The sequence below is a fragment of the Doryrhamphus excisus genome, chromosome 22 (genome assembly GCF_030265055.1).
Source record: "Doryrhamphus excisus isolate RoL2022-K1 chromosome 22, RoL_Dexc_1.0, whole genome shotgun sequence".
Classification (NCBI taxonomy): Eukaryota; Metazoa; Chordata; class Actinopteri; order Syngnathiformes; family Syngnathidae; genus Doryrhamphus; species Doryrhamphus excisus.
This window is the reverse complement of record NC_080487.1, coordinates 13364993-13384644: the sequence shown is the minus strand read 5'-3', so window position 1 is coordinate 13384644 and position 19652 is coordinate 13364993. Positions and strand designations below refer to the sequence as shown.

The following is a 19652-nucleotide window of genomic DNA, read 5'->3' as shown; positions in this document are numbered from 1 at the left end:
CTTAGCACAGTCCAAAAATCAAGCTTTGCTTAACCGGTTTTATTGTTTTTACAACGCTACGAAACTAATTATCGGTGAGGATGAAACAAAGCCTCCTCAAGCTCCCCATTGTAATTTCCATAGACTTTTTTTTTCCATATCAGATCACAAGATCTTGCGAGATTTCCCGTTCAGAAAAAAAAACGATTACAGGAATTTGGCTATTAAAATCAATAACAATAAATTTGATCATTTTGCCAGCCTCGATATATTTGCCATGTGCATGTGTGTCTGTTTTCCTCGTATCTCACCTCCAAACAGGCAGGACGACAGTTCATTCTGTGCATTGGTTTCATTGAACAACGGCATGTCTCTTTGTCTTGGTGGGTGGAGGCGGGACCGGTAGCATACACACAGTGTGCAGAAGGGTATGTAATAGATTTTTTAATGTTAAAATCCTGTCTTGTATCGTAATTAATTTTCAGTGTTAAATTCCATAGACATTTTTTTTGTACATCACTACAGCCTTCGGTTCTGTGAAAGCTGGAAAAAAGTACTTCAAAGTTGAAAAATGCACTATGGGGAGTACCTTTTTGCACATACTGAAAGAAAGACATTTGACCGTACTGCTATGAGTAAGCAAGCACCGTGACATGGTAATCATCTGGCGATTGTTAGCTTCTATACTGTAGTTCTGTTTCTGTCAGATGTGGCTACACTGTCCGATGGAAATTCTTCATTTGAGGTACGTATAAAGAAAAATACAGTGCAGCATCATATTAGTAAGGAAGGTGGGAAGATGTATTTGTAGTATCGTACAATGGTTAAATACTAAAGACGAGAATAGGAATGAAGGTAAGTCGTAATGAACAAATGATGGGTGAAATTGAGCTCATTTCGAAGTAAAATGAACCTCATTTACCACCCCTGGGGGGGTCTTTCGGTGCACTCTTTTGGACCATCTCCTTTTTTTTAACTGAAGTTAATTAGTTAAATTATCCTTGTGCATTCCATTCGAATTTACCGCTTAATTGAGCGTCTGATTTTTGCAGATTCAATTACAAACCACATTTCCAGTGAGTATTTAAAAGGAAAAAGTGTTGGACTTTTGCCATATTATAGTAAATACATGACCATGAATGCAACTTCAAGGAAAATTGGCCATCTGCAATCCTTATGTGAGACGCGAACACATACAGTATGTCTTTCAATGTTCTGTTCATTGTAAAGATATACAAACAGATAAAAGACGGAGCAAAGAATGCATATAATAGGATCTATAATATAATATAATAGATTCCCACAGGAAATCAATCTCCTCCATCCAACCCTGTCTCTCACACCAACGACCCTCATGTCCTCCTACCTGGCATCCTTCTCTCCTCTGGACATGTCCCAACCAGCTCAATCTGGCCTACAGGACTTTATCTCCAAGGCTTCTTTTTAGCAAAAAATTTCAGTTAGCATACACACAGAATAGCTTTTTCTGGGGTTTATGTCAAACATTTATGCCAAAATTTTGTCCCAACCATCTCAGTCTGGCCGATAACTGACTTTATCTCCAAGGACTCTAACATGTAATGTTTCTCTGATGTACTCCTTCCTGATCCTGTCCATCCTGGTCACTCCCATTGAGAACCTCAGCATCCAATAATAGAAAACAAGCTAATTTTAATTTTTTTGTTATTAATTTTTGGGAAATGCATTCGCAAAGACAGAAAAAATGCTAAAAATTTCAGTTAGCATACACACAGAATAGCTTTTTCTGGGGTTTATGTCAAACATTTATGCCAAAATTTTGTCCCAACCATCTCAATCCGGCCGATAACTGACTTTATCTCCAAGGTCTCGAACATGTAATGTCCCTCTGATGTACTCCTTCCTGATCCTATCCATCCTGGTCACTCCCAATGAGAACCTCAACATCCTCATCTCTTGCTCCCTTCAGTTCTGCTTCCTGTCTTTGTTTTTATGCAGCAATGTGAAATCACTGCGCCCAGGAAGGAAGTACCAGTAACGCTTAAAAGTACCAAAATACTACTAAACACAAGTATGACATGTTATCATGAATGTACCTGAACCTTGCATGAATTACTACCTACCTACCTACCTACCGACCACAAGGTTTATTTCTGGATTAGTAATGAATTGGAGCGTGGAGGTGGGAAATTAGCGCCGCAGAGGAAGAGTTGAACAGGAAGTGGCACCCAAACAAAGCATCACCCTTGGAGGAGGTAATAAAGACAGCAAGTCAGCACAAATGAAGACGGCGTGTAATCGCTCCTCCCCCTTTGTGGGCTTCTCCTCCTCCTTCCTGTTTTCTAATCAGAGCGGTGAGACGGCAGCAGTCTTGCCCGAGTATCCTCCAGCATCACCATCTACACAGCATCACCAGGACCAGGACCAGGACCAGGAACGCGTCTCCAGTCCCCGAGCACCATGGTGGCGCCTGGTAGCTCCCTCACGGCCGCCTGCCTCTGCCTGCTGCTGGGCTCCTTCTCCCTGCAGTCGGATGCTGACAGAGTCGGGCAGGAGGCAGAGCATCAAGAGGAGAGGGGGGGAAGAGAGGCGGCAGCCAAAGGCGCCAATTTGATGGACCAGCGGTGGCTGTCGACCGTCTCGCAGTACAGCAGCAGCAAGAGCAAGCACTGGAATCGCTTCAGAGACGTGAGTGCCTTTTACTTCACTCTTTACCAGTTTGTGACTTAATTGGAGTCTAAAGATGTAAACTTGAGTTTTTCTATCACTTTCTCTGCTTGTATAACACAACAATTCATGTTTCTGACTACTTATTGATCAGTAGTCCGTTGATCAGCCATACATTGTATAGCACACAATACACACAAACGGCAAAAAAGCTTTTCTCCTCAAATGAAGTACAATAAGCTCGGACCATACTGTACCTGTACCTGTACCTGTTGAGTTTGTCCCTTAGGATTTTGGGCGAAAATTCATCCCCTTAATTCCATGCTAGGTTGAAAGACCACTTTCATGGACGTGTTTAATCAGATTTTAACCATGTATATGAGACAGATGGACCCATTTTTAATTTTTTGTCACTTATCACTTGTGATAAAACCTGTCAGAACCGGCCCAAGAATGAAACATTTTGTGTATTGACGATTTCTGTAGTCCTTCATAGAAACTCTATATTAAAACAGCAATTGTAAAACATGTGAAATCTTAATACTGTATGGACAGTTACTATGGTACACATAATGTCATTGTATGGTCATATCACCTCCTACTTCAGTATGGGACAAAAAATTAAAAATTTTTAAAAAAAAAAAAACCCAAACTGTATTATGGAAAGCAGGAAGTGAACAAATGTAACAGTTACTGATTGTAAAAGTACCAGATGGAGGGGTAAGATTTAATAAGCTTTGCTTCTTCCTACTCCTTTTTTTTATATTGACGGTTACTATGGTACCCATTATGTCATTGTATAGTCATAGCACCTCGTACTTTGGTACCTGACAAAATAAAAATAAAATAATATTAATAAATAAAACTAAAACAAAAATGTATAGAATAAAGTTTAAAAAAACAAAAAAAAACTAAATTATTTTAGGAAAGCAGGAAGTGAACAAATGTAACAGTTAGTGATTGTAAAAGAAAGCTAGTGATTGTCCATTTGGCTAATGATTGTAAAAACATTGAAGACATCTGTATTCAATTTATGCTAGCATATCTTCCAAAGGATTTTGAACACTACCCATTGGGGTGCCGTTAATTTAGGGCCCTGCGATTTCCGGAATTGCTTATTAAAAATGAAATCTACTGTTTAATGCAGAATCTTGCAGAAATTGACATAACATCAGTGAAATTCTGTGATTTTGGGGAAGTATTTCTCCGGCGGACTCCTCCGTCATGTCATGGTTGAATCTCATCACAAACCGGAACCCGCCCAGTCTTGAACTAAACATGTTGAAACAGCGACCTGAAACACCGGGAAAAGTTGGTCAAGAAACTTTGAAATCTAGTCAGGTTAGCTTAGTTTAAGCCGTATGAGTTTGTTTATATCGTCTTGTGTTTTACCGCTTGTTAAATGTAAACAATGCCTGTTGACGTCGTGCAAGTTCGATTATTATTCGTTTATTGTTGCTCCAAGCTCGTCTTAACCAAAAACGGCCACTTCCGCCTTTCAGAATAAGAGCGTTCTTTGCCACACATTGTGTAAACAAAATAAGGGCGTCATTAGAAAAGATTGTAGTGGTTGCATTGGTTACTACATCTTCCCAAGCGGTTTGTTGAGTATTTTGTAGCGATGTGTGACAATTGGTATAATAAGGTATTGCAGCATTGAATGCAAGTATTTCTTTAACTGGCCTTTTATTGACTGTCACAAAAGTACACTCTATGCTGGTACTACTAATGTCATTTACTGTAGCTAGATTACTGTTATAATTTATCCTTGGTTATTATTGGTTGATTAAGGTCATTTCAGTATGACTTTGCAGTCTGCCACACACACACACACACACACACACACACACACACACACACCTATGCAAACACATCTCCATCACCTGGCATGCATGGATGTCCTTGACACAGTATGAGCGAGGTACATCCGGGTATCATGTGGACTGCATTATTCTTCTTTTTGATAAAACAATGGCCTTGAAACAGGAGTTCAGAACATTCGTAGAGATCTGCCTTTCCTCATTTTTCCTCCTCCAAGGAACCCCTACCCCCCCCTCCCCCCCTCCCTCTGTGGACAAACAACATCTCCACTCACGGCGGCGGCAAGCCAACAAGGCTCTCTTTTCTTCTCCCGTTTCCGCCCGCCAATCACATCAAAGCGGGATCCGCTTTGAACTCGAACTCGAGTGCGACAAGCCGTGGTCTACAGATCCCGGGGAAAGCACGGGGAATACACACTTTGAACTCTTCCTCTCATGCGCTAATTTCCAATCCCCACGCTCCCGATTCATTCCTAATCCAGAAATAAACCCTGTGATATTTCCCCACAATGGCGCACTTTAATAAATCTTCATATCCCATAATTAAACTGGCTATTTTAGGGGGGGCGGGGGCTTGCTAACATGCTAACATGGATGCTATTTGGACTTACATAAGTGTGTTAGCATTGTTAGTGATAACTATTGATGAACTGGTAATGTTATTTTTGGGGGATTTCATCAAGGTAACAAATGCTGAAGCTCAGAGCACTATTCTCCTTCTACCTCATGCATATTGAGGATGTGGATTTTATCTGCAGTGATGCGTTTAGGCCTTAAAAGCCGCTCGTCGCTCCTAATAAATGCATCCATCACTTGAGGTAATCAAAGTCGTGGAGTTGGCATCCGATGAACGGTGCATTGTTGGTCCCGCAGACTGAACGCATGCATGTGAACGCACCGGAATGCAAAGTGGACGTAACCGTTGCAGGATACATGCATGCTAATATTAGCTTAGCTTGTGAACTGAGCCGCAGCTCAGCTGTGTCAGCCGGTCAGAGGGGCGTTGAATATAGGGGTTCCGTTTTCTTGCTGCCCTCAGTCTCCTCTTGGATACAGCTCATAAATACGGTAGCCCCCAAATTCACGATGCTGAGTTTGTTTGTTTTTCTCTGCAGCCATTCGATATCGAGCAAAGTATCCAACACAAGACGATGTAAGAGCTTTTATGTTTCTGTACATCTCCTCGTGTTTCCAGTGGGGTATTTTGTCTGGAGCTCATGTTGTATTCAGCAGCAGCCCTGCATAAGCTTCAAGCCCCCCCCCGAGACAGCCGAAGATCTGCTTTACCTCTTTCCGCATCATTGTTTTGCAAACTAGAGGGCGACCGAGCTGTGCAATCTTCATCGTTCCAGGGTTCTGCTCGGCTCAGCAGCAGTAAGCTAGCAGCCGGCAGAAATCCACTTTTCCTCCTCTTCCTTCCTCATCCCCTTTTTCTACATCCTTACCCGTCGTCGTCCTCCTCCTCCTCTTGTCCAATTACTGCATCTCTCGGCGCGTTCAGCCGTGATACACCTGTACCAGCGACATTTAAATGCGATCCCGTTCAAGCGCGGCATCACAAATTGTGCCTTCATATGCAGTATTCATGCTCATAGTTGTACTTTCATGATATGTTTATTATTGTGCTTGTACTGCTTGTACTCACTTTATCTTCTTTAGCTCCGTGGGAGTTCACTCAGGAGGGTGCAAAACCCTGCCGAGGACAAACAATTTGAATAATCACCCCGAACTGGGCACCCATGAGTATCCCTGAACTTAAAGATGTAATAATTATTCGCAGAGAAAGTAATGAAAATATTTTGTAAAAATCAAATTAAAAAAATTCTACATTTAATCATGTAACATTTGTATATTTTATTATATATAAATGATTATATAAATTATTACTATAATACTGCAAACATTTTGAAACCTGCCTGCAAAGGGACTTCTACTAATGATGATAATAATAGTACAAATGCGAATAATAATATATATATTTAAAAAATCACAAAAATTATAACATATTTTGTAGTATTCATCTAGTTTATTTTATAGTAAGCATTTCTATAATAGTGTAAAATATTCTAAAACTAGTGAAAAGAATAAACTCATTTATTAATTTATTCAAGCTAGCAACTTTTGAAATAGTAATATCAAAACCGAATACCCCAGTTTAAAAACCACTGGTATAATCAAAAGCGAAGAACGGTATTGACGTGTTGACTCTGCAGGTGTACCTAATGTTGCGGCCGGTCTTCCCGTCCAGCCTGTGCATCTTCCGAGTGCATTTGAGCAGAAAAAAGGAAGACCGTTTCGACGCTGCCGGGCAGTCTGCTCATCTCCGTCTCAGCAAGCGGGACCGATGCCCTTCAGTGTGCGTTTAAACGCTCCTTGTGCTGCATTGCAGGACCGCCAAACAACACACGCTCCCTTCGCCTGCGGGCCTTCGATCTGCACGCACACGATCGATTTTTGGATCCAGCTCCTGTGGTGACTTTAATCCCGTAATGCCGTAACGTTTTGTTGCAATCGAGTCTTATTATTGATTTTGACAAGACGGGTGCGCATGTGATGTGTGCGTGATTGTATTCGCACAACGCCGAGAGTTCAGGATTAACAGAGGCGTTCGTGTCCCTGTGGACATGGAGAGGAGGGTCGTATGGGGGGTTGTAGGGGGGGTCTTTGCCGTCTTAATAGCGGCGAACGGTCCCAGCAGCATCTGGATGGTCAGGCTCCATTAGGCTCCCTTTGCCGCTTTACAGCCTAGTTGACAAATGCTGGAACAGGTGCCGGGTGTGATATGAATCACAAAAAGCAGCCCCGTGAATATTATATTGGTATTTGTGTTACCAGCGCCCCCCCCCCCCCACCACCCGGCTCCATCCTCCTGGCCCCGGCCTGACGTGAACAGTGTCAGCTTTGTAACCTTGGCCAAGGTCTAAGCAGGCAAGCGTCCTTGCTGTCACACTGCTGCCCGTGCAAGATAAGCGCTCCCGATTCTCACACTCGCTCGCTGTGGCGGCCCCGTCGAAAGAACGCGTGCAAATATTAATATTCCGTTAGCCTTTCCACGGTCATATAACACCTAAAATTGCATTACCAAGCTGCCGTGTGCATGCCAGATCAACAGGTGGCGCTGCAACTACAGACAGTTGGTGCTTTTTAGCTAATCGGAAGACTGAAGAAAGTCATTTCCGGAAAAGGCACAAAACAAATGGAGAATTGTATGCGTCGTCTTCAAGTTATGGCGCTTTAATGTTAAGTTAATGGAATAATAACATCAATAAAAACAAAAATTTCAACCTCTTTTTTTACATTTTGGGAGAAAAATGCTGACAAAAACAAACACTATCGTGCACCGGTGTGCACTATATCATCTTTTGTCAAATGATTAAACATTTTAATCAAATGAATCAGTTTTCAAATGAATTAATCATGATTAATCCTAGTAAATATGTGTTTTTTTTTCGGCTTTTCCCGCCACAGCAAATCAATCCCCTCCATCCTACCCTGTCTCTCTCACACCCAACTACCCTCATGTCCTCCTCCACTACATCCATAAAGCTCCTCTTTGGTCTTCTTCTACGCCTCCTACCTGGTAGCATCCTTCTACCGATATATTGACTATCTCTCCTCTGGACATGTCCCAACCATCTCAGTCTGGCCTAAAGGACGTTATCTCCAAGGCCTCTAACATGTAACGTCCCTCTGATGTACTCCTTCCTGATCCTATCCATCCTGGTCACTCCCAATGAGAACCTCAGCTTAGCAAATATGTGTGAAATATGCAGATTTTCACTATTCTATAGATAGAAAGGTAAATGAACATGAAATGTTAGTATTACAGCAACAAACATTTTAATTTAATTTAAGCGGAAAGATAACACATATATCTGGAAATCTATTTGTGTGAGATATGAGCTGATACCGATATGTGTAACATGACATATCTCCTGTGGTGGAATGAACACGTGTTTTAAAATATCGTTTTTCATGATCGGGAAAAAAATCTGATACAGATATCAAAATTTTTATGCTGATATCAGGCCGATAATTATTGAACATCCCTACTTTTTTTAAATCGTCATTAACTTGAAATATTCAACATGATTTAGTAATGTGAGTGTGAATGGTTGTTTGTCTATATGTGCCCTGTGATTGGCTAGCCACCAGTCCAGGGTGTACCCCGCCTCTCGCCCCGAAGACAGCTAGGAAGTATCCGTGGAGATGTTTTGTTAGTTGGAGATACATACTTTATATCGTATTTATCAATTATCATTGTATTGACTATGTCATATAAAACCATCCCGAAGTGAAAGTCACCCACTAATCCAAGCATCAAACTGCCTTTTAGGCTCCTCCCTCCTGTAAACGATTCATTACGTTGCATCACAATGCGGTCAAAGCAGACAGGTATACAGCGTGAGATGTATTTAGCAGAGAGAAACCATGCCATGCTTTGTCTCTGCCTTTTTTATTTTTACTGGATAATGAAAGTCACACAGTAGAGGCTTAGTATTGATGTCTTATATGTCCTTGGACTCCAGCCAGCGCTGTAAAAGAGGACCAGAGAGAAGCTGCCGTCCCCTCTGTTCACTCAAGGTTGGATTTTACAAGAGTTATAGTGGCCTGTCTTCACCATGTTACACTTGGGCAACAGCAGAATTTACATACAATTAACATGTAGCGCTAAGTTAAAAAAAAAAAAAGTACAATTGTACATTGTAATATATTTCTGTTAGTTGATCAAACTCAAAATAGGTGAGCTAACAAAATATGACTGAGACGGTTCTATCCAAATCCAGGTAACACAAATTAATTTCATTAACACAGACTAAGGAACGCACGGTGGATGAGTTAGCATGCAGGCCACACAGCAAGGAGACCCGTGTTCGATTCCACCCTAGGGCATCTATTTGTGGAGTTTGCGTGTTCTCCGGGTACTCCGGTTTCCTCCCCCATTCCAAAAACATGCTAGGTTAATTAGCCACTCCAAATTGTCCATAGGTATGAATGTGAGTGTGAATGGTTGTTTGTCTATATGTGCCCTGTGATTGGCTGGCCACCAGTCCAGGGTGCATATAATGCTTTGTCTCATATTTCCTCATATTTGTGTGCATTATTAGTGCCTTTATTCTCATAATAATTTATTTCCAGGAAATTGTTTTTTTTGCAATATTTCTAAAATGATTGTACTTTTATAAAAATTTTCATTCGATCTAAAAATTTTATTTGAAAATATTAATTTTAAATGTAAAATACAAATTTTATTTTTACACTTTTTTTGCACACATTTTTTCTTGTACAATTTATTTTTTTTCTCATTTATTTTTTTTTCTTCCTAAAAATATGCTTGTCAGGGCGGCACGGTGGTCTAGTGGTTAGTGTGCAGACCTCACAGGGTACCCCCCGCGACCCTCATGATGAGGATAAGCGGTAGAAAATGAATGAATGAAAACTTGTTTACCTGTTTTGTTAACATTAGTAGAGCCCCCAGACATGAAATAGCACCCCTATAGTCACTTTTACACTTGTATTACCCAGTATAGTAATAAAATAAGACAAATGACTTGTTTGATGTGGGTTGATGTCAAGTTAGTTTTAGCTTGGCGTGGGTTCATACCCTTGTGTAGGTTTCCTCCCACATTCCAAAAACATGCTAGGTTAATTAGCGACTCCAAATTGTCCATAGGTATGAATGTGAGTGTGAATGGTTGTTTGTCTATATGTGCACTGTGATTGGCTGGCCACCAGTCCAGGGTGTACCGCGCCTCTCGCCTGAAGACAGCTGGGATAGGCTCCAGCACCCCCGCGACCCTCGTGAGGAAAAGCGGTAGAAAATGAATGAATGAATGAATGAATGAAGCTTTTTTTTTTTTTTACCAGGTGAGTCAGTTAAAAAGCAATCATCGCTGATGACATAATCACGACTAGACCCTTTTTACCATCCATGACCTTTTTGTATGAAACCCTCCAGCTTCTAGTAGTCGTAGTAGTAGCGGCGTTTATCTGTTTGAATGTTTAGCAGGCATGTTTGTCCTCCTCGTATGTGATCACACTACCTTATTAATAGGCCTTCATCATCCTCGCCGAGTGTCGTCCCCCGAGAGCGTCGCGGTGGAGGCGAGCCAGCTCATTAATTCCTCTCTAACGGCCACCATAACTGCTGTAAATCATTCCTCAGCCTTCATGAAAGTGTTATTTTGTCTCTAATCATGCTTCTGTTTTTCTCTCTCTCTCGAAACTCTGGGGGCCATCGCCGTGACAGGAGGTTGAGGACGACTACATCAAAAACACGGAGGAAAGCGCTGCTTCTGATGAAAGTAAGATTTACAGCGCGTCATAAAAATATCATCATAATGTAACCCAATAATGGTAAAAGTGAAGAAGAGCGCTGGGGCTCCAGGACGGGAAACACTTCCTCGTTCGGTCACATCCGTAAAGTGTGAAAAGCCGACTATAATTGCCTTTGTTGCCAAGAGCTCAGCTCCCAAGTCCCACCAGGTGTCTTTTACCTCCATGGGGGCTGCTCGTCGCTCCCGTGCATTAAACTGTGCACGAGGACGGGAAAATTATCCGAGAAGTTCAACACTTTTCTATGGAGAATTCCTACTTTTAGTGTGAAACCATTAGCGTGCCCAATTATAGGGCCACAATTCATGTGTACTATTGTTATAGGTAACTATTAGTGTGCATTATAATAGAGTAGATGCATAATTATAGGGTAACTATTAGTATGCATCATTACAGCACATCTATAAATGAGTTAACTAATTAATTAGGCAACCATCAGCAGTGTTGCCAACTTTGGCACTAAATCAGGCAACATTTCCAAACCCTATTGGCGACATTTTTTCAAAAGCGACTAGCAACAAATCATTGGAGAACACTGCTGTGAGGTCCCCCCCCCCCCCCCCCCCCCCCCAAATAAAAACCTTCAGTGCACAGTCAGCTGCCGCAGCACACTGCCAACAAAGTGGAGCTCTAACCATCCGCTAAAACGTAAATATTTATTAATCTTCACTGAATTACTACTTGGCTGCGCGGTGGACAAGTGGTTAGCACGCAGGCCTCACAGCTAGGAGACCCGAGTTTGCATGTTCACCCCGTGCATGCGTACGTTTTGTCCGGGTTACTCCGATTTCCTCCCACATTCCTAAAACATTCCAAATTGTCCATAGGTATGAATGTGAGTGTGAATGGTTGTTTGTCTATATGTGCCCTGGGATTGGCTGGCCACCAGTCCAAAGACAGCTGGGATAGGCTCCAGCACCCCCGCGACCCTCATGATGAGGATAAGCGGTAGAAAATGAATGAATGTTTTTTTTAACATTACTAGAGCCCCCAGACACGAAATAGCACCCCTATAGTCACTTTTACACTTGTATTACCCTTTATAGTAATAAAATAACACAAATGACTTGTTTGAAGTTAGAGTTTTAGCTTGGCGTGGGTTAATACCCTTGGTAGCTATTATTGTGTAGGTTTCCTCCCACATTCCAAAAACATGCTAGGCTAATTAGCCACTCCAAATTGTACCATAGGTATGAATGTGAGTATGAATGGTTGTTTGTCCTATATGTGCCCTGTGATTGGCTGGCCACCAGTCCAGGGTGTACCCCGCCTCTCGCCTGAAGACAGCTGGGATAGGCTCCAGCACCCCACCCCATGCGACCCTTGTTGAGGATAAGCGGTAGAAAATGAATGAATGAATAAATATTTATGCCTTTTTACTACAGCATTTGTTAGGTCACATGTAAAAAATATGCAAATTAGCCAATGATCTTGGTCAGCCAATAGCTACTTTTTGTACTGAGGAGTTAGCAACAGTGGCTACTAGTGTGCACAATTACGCAAGTATTTGTTTGCCACTATTCATGTGCAGCTATAATGATACAGCAACTATTAACTACTATTGTGGACAATTTGAATACTGTGGTATTTTGTATTTTGATGTATTTATTCCCAATAATGGGCCTCTTCTTTGTAAAAAAAAAAAAATGGGTTGAGCAGTTTTTGCATCATCCTGCAAATGAACCCCCCCCCCCCCCCCTATTATTCAAAAGGGACTTTTTAATGATGTTATTGTCACTAAAGCATATTTATGAGCACAAAACGTGAGCACGTCTGTGCTCTACTTTTAAGAGAAGGAAAACGTTCCTTCCTCATGGAGATCTCCGCGCATGCCCAAAAAAACTAGCGTTCTCCCTTTTGTGTTGTTCTGACCTTGCAGACGCGGACTCCACCAAGGACCTGTGTCAGAACGTCAAGTGCAGTCGCCAGAAGGTGTGCGTGGCTCAGGGCCCCCAGAGGGCCGTGTGTGTCAGTCGCAAGAAATTGGAGCACAGGTACGGCTATCCAATTAGTGATGCGGCGCCCGCACGGCTATTAGTGAAAATGTAACGTAGCGCCGCTTGTCACCCGTGGAGAAGATCTCCCTGAAAAAGCTACTGATGACACTCATCCCTCCATCCGCATGAGGGATATCATTATAACACACAAAAAGCCACGAGTCGCCTTAATGGACGCCGATAATGTGGCCGCAAAGCAAATGGCCCGCACAGGAAGCTGCGGCAACCTTGGCGGCAGCTTCTTCTTCCACAAAGCCTTGGCTAGCTTAGCCCGTGTGAAGAGAATTAATGGAGTGAATCATCGCTAGTCTTTCCCGCAGTCCTGCTTGTACATCATTGTCAGGAGAAGGAAAAAAAAAAAAAAAAGTGTATAGATGAAAGCCAAGAGAGCTGGATGAAGTGCATGGTTGATTGACACCCGGAGATACAGGGTAGTTGTTTTATTACCATATGTATATATAATATATATATAACATAAAGGCTCTAATTATAGCTGAGGTGTTTATTTAAGAGGCCCTGACCGACTTACACATGTGATATCCATGGTTATTAAATTATAAATAAAATTAAAAATAAAAATAAAAATAAATTATAAAAAAAATCAAAGCTACAATACAAATATCCACAAAATAAAAATATTGTAAATAAGTGAAAAAAACAATTAATAATAATAATACATTTTATTTGTATAGCGCTTTTCAGAGTACTCAAAGACGCTTTACAGTAGAGAAAAAAGAAATAAAAATAGAGTTAAATTAAATCATACTGTTACTTTAGGAAGGCATTTGCTGCATCATCATACTGATTTTAATACATCATATATTTTAGAAATATATTTCAACAATTTACTGCCCATACAGTGTAATTATATTCAAATGTTTCGCTTCTTTTTAACCACAAATTTTTTTCTACTCTTTATTAAATCCAAAACATGAATATTCAGATAAAAATGTAACAGATTTTTATATTATTGAAGCTGTCCAATATAATAAAAAAAATTATACACTTAAAATAATTACAAATATTTTAAATTAATACTTTTTACATGTATTAATTTAAAATATTTGTAATTATAGTCGCACAAGTGGTTTCAATACAAAGTAATACATACATTGTATAATTGTTTTATACTACTCTATTACTTTTATACTGTGTATTTTAAAAACTAGGAACTAAATACATTTTTAAAATTGAATTTTTCTTATGATTTGGATTTAAAATATATATTTTTTAAATTATGGTTTGACAGCAATAATTTGTATTTGTATTTCTGTTCAACTAAATATTAATAGCATTTATGGCAATATTGTCCAACTTTCAATTTCCAATACCGATATGTGTAACATGACATATTTCTCGTGATGGAATGAACACATACTGAATTTTTTGGAATATCGGTTTTCATGATCGGGGAAAAAAAAATCAAATTCTGATGTCGACCAATATCACATTTTTAGGGTGATATCGGGCCGATAATTAAAATAAAAAAAATAATACATTTTATTTGTATCGCGCTTTTTAGAGTACTCAAAGACGCTTTACAGTCGAGAAAAAATAAATAAAAATAGAGTTGAGTAAAAACAGAGTTAACGATACATTAAAATACAATATCCAAATTCATAAATTATAGATAACATTTTAAATAACCACACAGTTTAGACACAATACCTCTATATATTATTCTTTATTATTGTATATTCAATTTTAATAATTAAAATAACTACTTTTAATTAGGGTTGTTAAATTTTTCTCAAATTAATTAGTTTTCAAATTAATTAATCATGATTAATCCTCATTTGCAATTATGTGTGAAATAGGCCCTTTTTTACTGTATTTTATGACCTGTACTGTATTTTTATGACCTGCATGTTTTCCGTGTTTTCTCAAAAACATGCTAGGTTAATTAGCGACTCCAAATTGTCCATAGGTATGAATGCCGGTGCGTTGACATTGATTGGAGCAATTATAATGTTACATTTAAAAAAAAAAAGTCCAAAAATCCATGTTCCGTCATCACAACAGTTGGTGAACATGTTGTCACGAGTCTTTTCCACCTTGTAGAGCCCAGCAGCGAGAGCAGCTGGGGGGCGGCGACACCACCTGCCCCCCTTGTCCTCCCGCCGCCTCCGGCCCCGTGTGCGGCTCAGACGGCCACAACTACGCCTCAAAGGTCAAAGAGCGAATTGACTCAGGAAAAAAAGTAGTTTTTCCTGCCTTTAAAGATATTTGGCATCTTTTTGCAGTGCAAGCTGCAGCATCAGGCCTGCCTCACGGGGAAAGCCTTGACGGTCATGTGCACCGGATTCTGCCCCTGCGTCGCCGCCCACGTTACCTCCGCCAAGGAAGACGCCAAACACGGCAAGAGCCCATTTTTTTGTTGTTTTTTTTTTTGCTTTACTCTGAGCTAAATGTGTCACTGTGTAATTAATTATTTAGAGTGTTCACATCATCCATCCTTGCAGCCAAACAGTATCGATTGTACACTTTGTCTAAATGCCAATCAATCAATCAGAGGACAAAAACTAAGTGTACTTTCTACATTTCATCAGCGTCATCACAATTAAAGCGCTGAAGAATAGACTGCATGGAGTCATCGCTGTTGGACAAACTCGGACAAAACATTAGGGACACCAGCATCGTCTCATCAGATCTAATATTCACATATTTATGTTTGTGGCTATATTTTGCTGGTGTGTAGTATTTCAATGCGTACTCAGAAATATTTCACCTTATTTTAACCCACTCCGTTTGCTTCTTGCCCTGATTATTACAATAAAGTAGAATAATTGAATTGCATTTAATTATAACCTTTTTATTATAAAATTATGAATATTCTTAAATATATATGATAAAATAAAATATAATATAAAATAATAGCCTGTGACCCTTAGGATAAGATTAAATTAAATTAAATTAAATTAAATTAAATTAAAATAAAATAAAATAAAATAAAATAAAATAAAATAAAATAAAATAAAATAAATTAAAATAAAATAAAATAAATTAAAATAAAATAAAATAAATTAAAATAAATTAAAATAAATAAATTAAAATAAATAAATTAAAATAAACTAAATTAAAATAAACTAAATTAAAATAAATTTAAGACCAGTCCAGGGTGTACCCTGCCTCTCGCCCGAAGACAGCTGAGATAGGCTCCAGCACCCCCCGCGACCCTCGTGAGGAAAAGCGGTAGAAAATGAATGAATGAATGAAAATAAATTTAAATTAAATTAAATTATAATAAAATAAAATAAATTATAATAAAATTAAAATAAAATAACTTAAAATAAAATTATTTAAATTAAAATAAAATTAAATAAATTTAAATAAAATAAAAATTATAGTGAAGTGAGCAAATGTTTTTCAATATTTCCCCCTGTTCCCAATCAGAGAGCTGCACTGGTCAGGACCTGGCCGACTTGGGGGACCGTCTTCGAGATTGGTTCCAGCTCCTGCACGGAAACGCAAAGCAGAATAACTCCAGCAAACTGGGCGCTCGCACCACCTCAGGTTGATATCGGGACTGCGACTGTGTTGTGATTGCATTGCAGTTTGACTAGTCCGCCATCTTTGTTTACACATTTTGCATTCCCTCCGTTGTCTCTCTAGCAACAGAGTTGCTGTCTTGTCACCATTATAAGTATGTCTTGTCTTGAAAACACTAATTGTGTGCAGGCACGTATTGGGTTAATTAAGACTAAAACAGTAATATGTACTAGAAATTGAACAAATGAAAAAGAAATTAACGTTTTTTGTGAGACATTTAAATGATTTTATTCTGTTAATGGTTATTTTTAGCTAAAAATATAACAAATATTCTCCTCAGTGGGGGAGTACTGTCGTATCCCTCAATGCGTCACCTCTCACGAATGAGTAACCATCTTTCCAGCGTTGGATAAGAGCCTGCTGGCCAGCTGCAAGGACTCCATCGGCTGGATGTTCCTCAAGCTGGACGCCGACGCCAACCTCCGACTGGATCAAAGCGAGCTGGCGGCCATCAACCTGGACAAGTACGAAGTGTGCATACGCGCCTTCTTCAACTCCTGCGACAGCTACAAGGACGGCGAGGTCTCCATGGCCGAGTGGTGCCTCTGCTTCTGGAGGGAAAGTGAGTCAAAGCCGTGGACATACGGCGGTACAACGCTAACGTTTAGGTAGAGAAGCGTGCAAAATGCAGAAAATGGCTTCTTTGCATACATTTTTGTATTTCCTTATCACAGAACCTCCATGCCTCGCTGAGCTGGAAAGGATCCAAATGCAGGATATGTCGAAAAAGAAGCATGGTATACACGTTATTATTTTCATATTACTGCTATTTATTGTACTTCCTGACCACGTGTGTGTGCGTGAAGGGATGCACGTCCCCAGCTGCGACGAGGACGGCTACTACAGGGAGCTGCAGTGCGACCAAATTGCAGGGGAGTGCTGGTGCGTGGACAGTCAGGGCGGCGAGGTGATGGCCACCAGGATCCGTGGCAAGCCGGACTGCGGTAAGTACACCAAGGACCAGAGATGGTTGGTTCGATTCCTGATTTGAGCTCAAACTACCGTTTTATTCTTACTGTCATTCTACCTTTTAGCATATTTTTCCACAGCATTTCAGTCCAGCTTCAGCTCATTTTAAATTTAGATTTTTGGACCTTTTCAAAGCGTTTCAGTTTTGCTTCAGCTTTTCAGTATTCAAACACAGTTTCTGTTAATGTTTTTTATACATTTTGAATACATACACCAGGGGTGCTCACACTTTTTCAGCATGCGAGCTACTTTTAAAATGACCGAGTCAAAATGATCTACCCACTACAAAAATGCAAAACATCTATTTATTTTCAAATGTATTGAGGATTATTTGTACGTACAATGTATGTTGATGTACCTTACATAACCAAATGAGCCAATATTGCAAAACACACATAATTAACTATTAACATTTTTTGTAATTACCTGAGTTTACTTTGATGACTTGCACTGAATTGAACCAGCCAGGGATGCATAGTCCGGACAGTAGCTGCTGATAGCCAGCCTCAAGCACACTTCCAAATGTTTATCAGTCATGGATAATATCCGTATCATAATATCCGTATAATATTCCATATCCGTATGGAAGTGATATGTTTTTTGCCTTTTTACTTGGTCCAGCTCCTTCACTCATTTTAGTGACCATAAACTTTAGCGAGGGCTTTAAAATCTCGCAATTCGCCGACTAGCTTAGCACTTTGCATCGCTGTTTACGCATGAGCGGTGACCTAAAGGTCAAAATTCAGTTGTCATCTGACTGGTTGTCCTGTATGTCAATCAAGTAACGGGGACGGATGATAGGCTGACATCGTAAGTTCTGCTGCACTTAGAGACGTTGTTTGATTTGATTGGTCGCCCGAAGGGCAACATTCAGTTGTCATCTGAATGGCTGCCCTGTATATCAATCAAGTGACGGCATTGATGCTGGGATGATATTTTTTTAATGTCACGCCGCGATCGACCAGCGATCGACCAGTACCACCTCCGCGATCGACCGGTAGCTCGCGATCGACTTAATGAGCACCCCTGACATACACTAATTGAATAATTGATCCTAATCATGTACAGGCCAATAGTGCAATAGCAGCATAGAATAGATACATCTTCACATTCTTCCTAGATCAAGTGTTGGGATACTCTGGTGACTTTGGGAGCGGAGTGGGCTGGGAGGACGACGACGAGGAGGAGGAAGAAGAAGACGAGGCAGGGGACCACGGTGCCGAGGCAGAGGAAGAAGAGGAAGTTGACGACGGAGGGTATATCTGGTAGAGATCCCAAACTCAGATCCCAGTTGGAGCCTCTGACCTCGTTCAGGGATCGGGCTCCCAAAGGCGGCGTTCCGATGAGGTGACTGGAAGTTTTTCTCTTTTGTTGTAAAAGCTCTAAATCGCTACACCGTCGCGGAAACACAAGTTGCAGTGGCCATTTTTGCTTCATAATTAAACTTGGTGCTTTGAAAACGAAATAGGTTGAATATCGTTTGACTTACGGAGTCCAATCGTAGTGGTTCTTTAGCTTGGGAAGATAATCGTGTATTTCAGCTACAGTGTGCGTCGTACTTCAGGTTCAGACTATGTTGTCCTTCTAAAGCAGGGGTGGGCAAACTTTTTGACTCATGGGCCGCATTGAGTTAACAAAATTGTGCGGGGGGCCAGAACATATATTTAACACACATGATTTTATGCTTATAATTTTAATATTTTTTAAATATTTTTTAAATATTTTTTAAATATTTTTTAAATATTTTTTAAATATTTTTTAAATATTTTTTAAATATTTTTTAAATATTTTTTAAATATTTTTTAAATATTTTTTAAATATTTTTTAAATATTTTTTAAATATTTTTTAAATATTTTTTAATATTTTTTTTATAATTTTTTTTATAATTTTACGCCTTGAATTATTTGTCTAATTTTAATTGTCATACTATCAGCTATATGTTCTTGTTTCCTTTTTTTCAGGAGCACTTTAAACATCAGACCACATCAAACTATTTTTTTTTTTTTTTTTTTACTGAATAAGACATCCGACTTGAAAGTCATGTTGCCAGCTGGTATGTTAAAAGTTGAAATACTTAAAAGCAACTGGCGGGCCGGATTCAAACGTTTGGTGGGCCGCATGTGGCCCCCGGGCCGTAGTTTGCCCACCCCTGTTCTAAAGGAACATGGCTGTCCATATATGCTATTTGTGGTGTTGCATGTTCTAGTGAAGCTAAGAATGTATCTTCTAGGCTGAGCGCTTTAATAAACTGTTTTTAAAAAAAAACAAAAAAAAAAACTTTTAATTCACATCTCATCTTTTTCTGGCCAAGAAAAACCAACACTAAGGCGTTTGTAGCCAAAAAAAAAAAAAAAA

The 19652-nt window shown here is 39.8% G+C and overlaps 1 protein-coding gene across 4 annotated transcripts; it reads left to right on the top strand.

Moving 5' to 3' along the window:
- The first annotated feature begins 258 nt into the window (after positions 1–258).
- Positions 259–19574, top strand: LOC131109259 (testican-2-like). 4 transcript variants are annotated; one of them, XM_058061034.1, is made up of 14 exons: positions 401–614; positions 687–724; positions 1957–2029; positions 2121–2213; positions 2309–2646; positions 10696–10750; positions 12661–12775; positions 14840–14948; positions 15022–15136; positions 16172–16291; positions 16671–16889; positions 17002–17064; positions 17134–17271; positions 18417–19240. In XM_058061034.1, exons 5-14 carry the CDS (start codon positions 2419–2421, stop codon positions 18563–18565), a joined length of 1311 nt encoding a protein of 436 aa, XP_057917017.1. In that variant the 5' UTR covers positions 401–614; positions 687–724; positions 1957–2029; positions 2121–2213; positions 2309–2418; the 3' UTR covers positions 18566–19240. The 4 variants fall into 4 exon arrangements, 3 of the variants coding, with proteins under 3 accessions (XP_057917018.1, XP_057917016.1, XP_057917017.1); XM_058061035.1 differs by lacking the exon at positions 687–724 and having other exon boundaries at positions 259–407; XM_058061033.1 differs by having other exon boundaries at positions 269–407; positions 505–614; positions 687–2213.
- Positions 19575–19652: the final 78 nt, after the last annotated feature.

Excerpts from the sequence above, each read along its gene's own strand:
- LOC131109259 (XM_058061035.1), top strand. The coding sequence starts at position 2,419 with ATGGTGGCGCCTGGTAGCTCCCTCACGGCCGCCTGCCTCTGCCTGCTG. Across the intron at positions 10,751-12,660 it reads AAGCGCTGCTTCTGATGAAA|ACGCGGACTCCACCAAGGAC; the intron begins GTAAGATTTACA and ends CTGACCTTGCAG. Across the intron at positions 12,776-14,839 it reads CGCAAGAAATTGGAGCACAG|AGCCCAGCAGCGAGAGCAGC; the intron begins GTACGGCTATCC and ends TCCACCTTGTAG.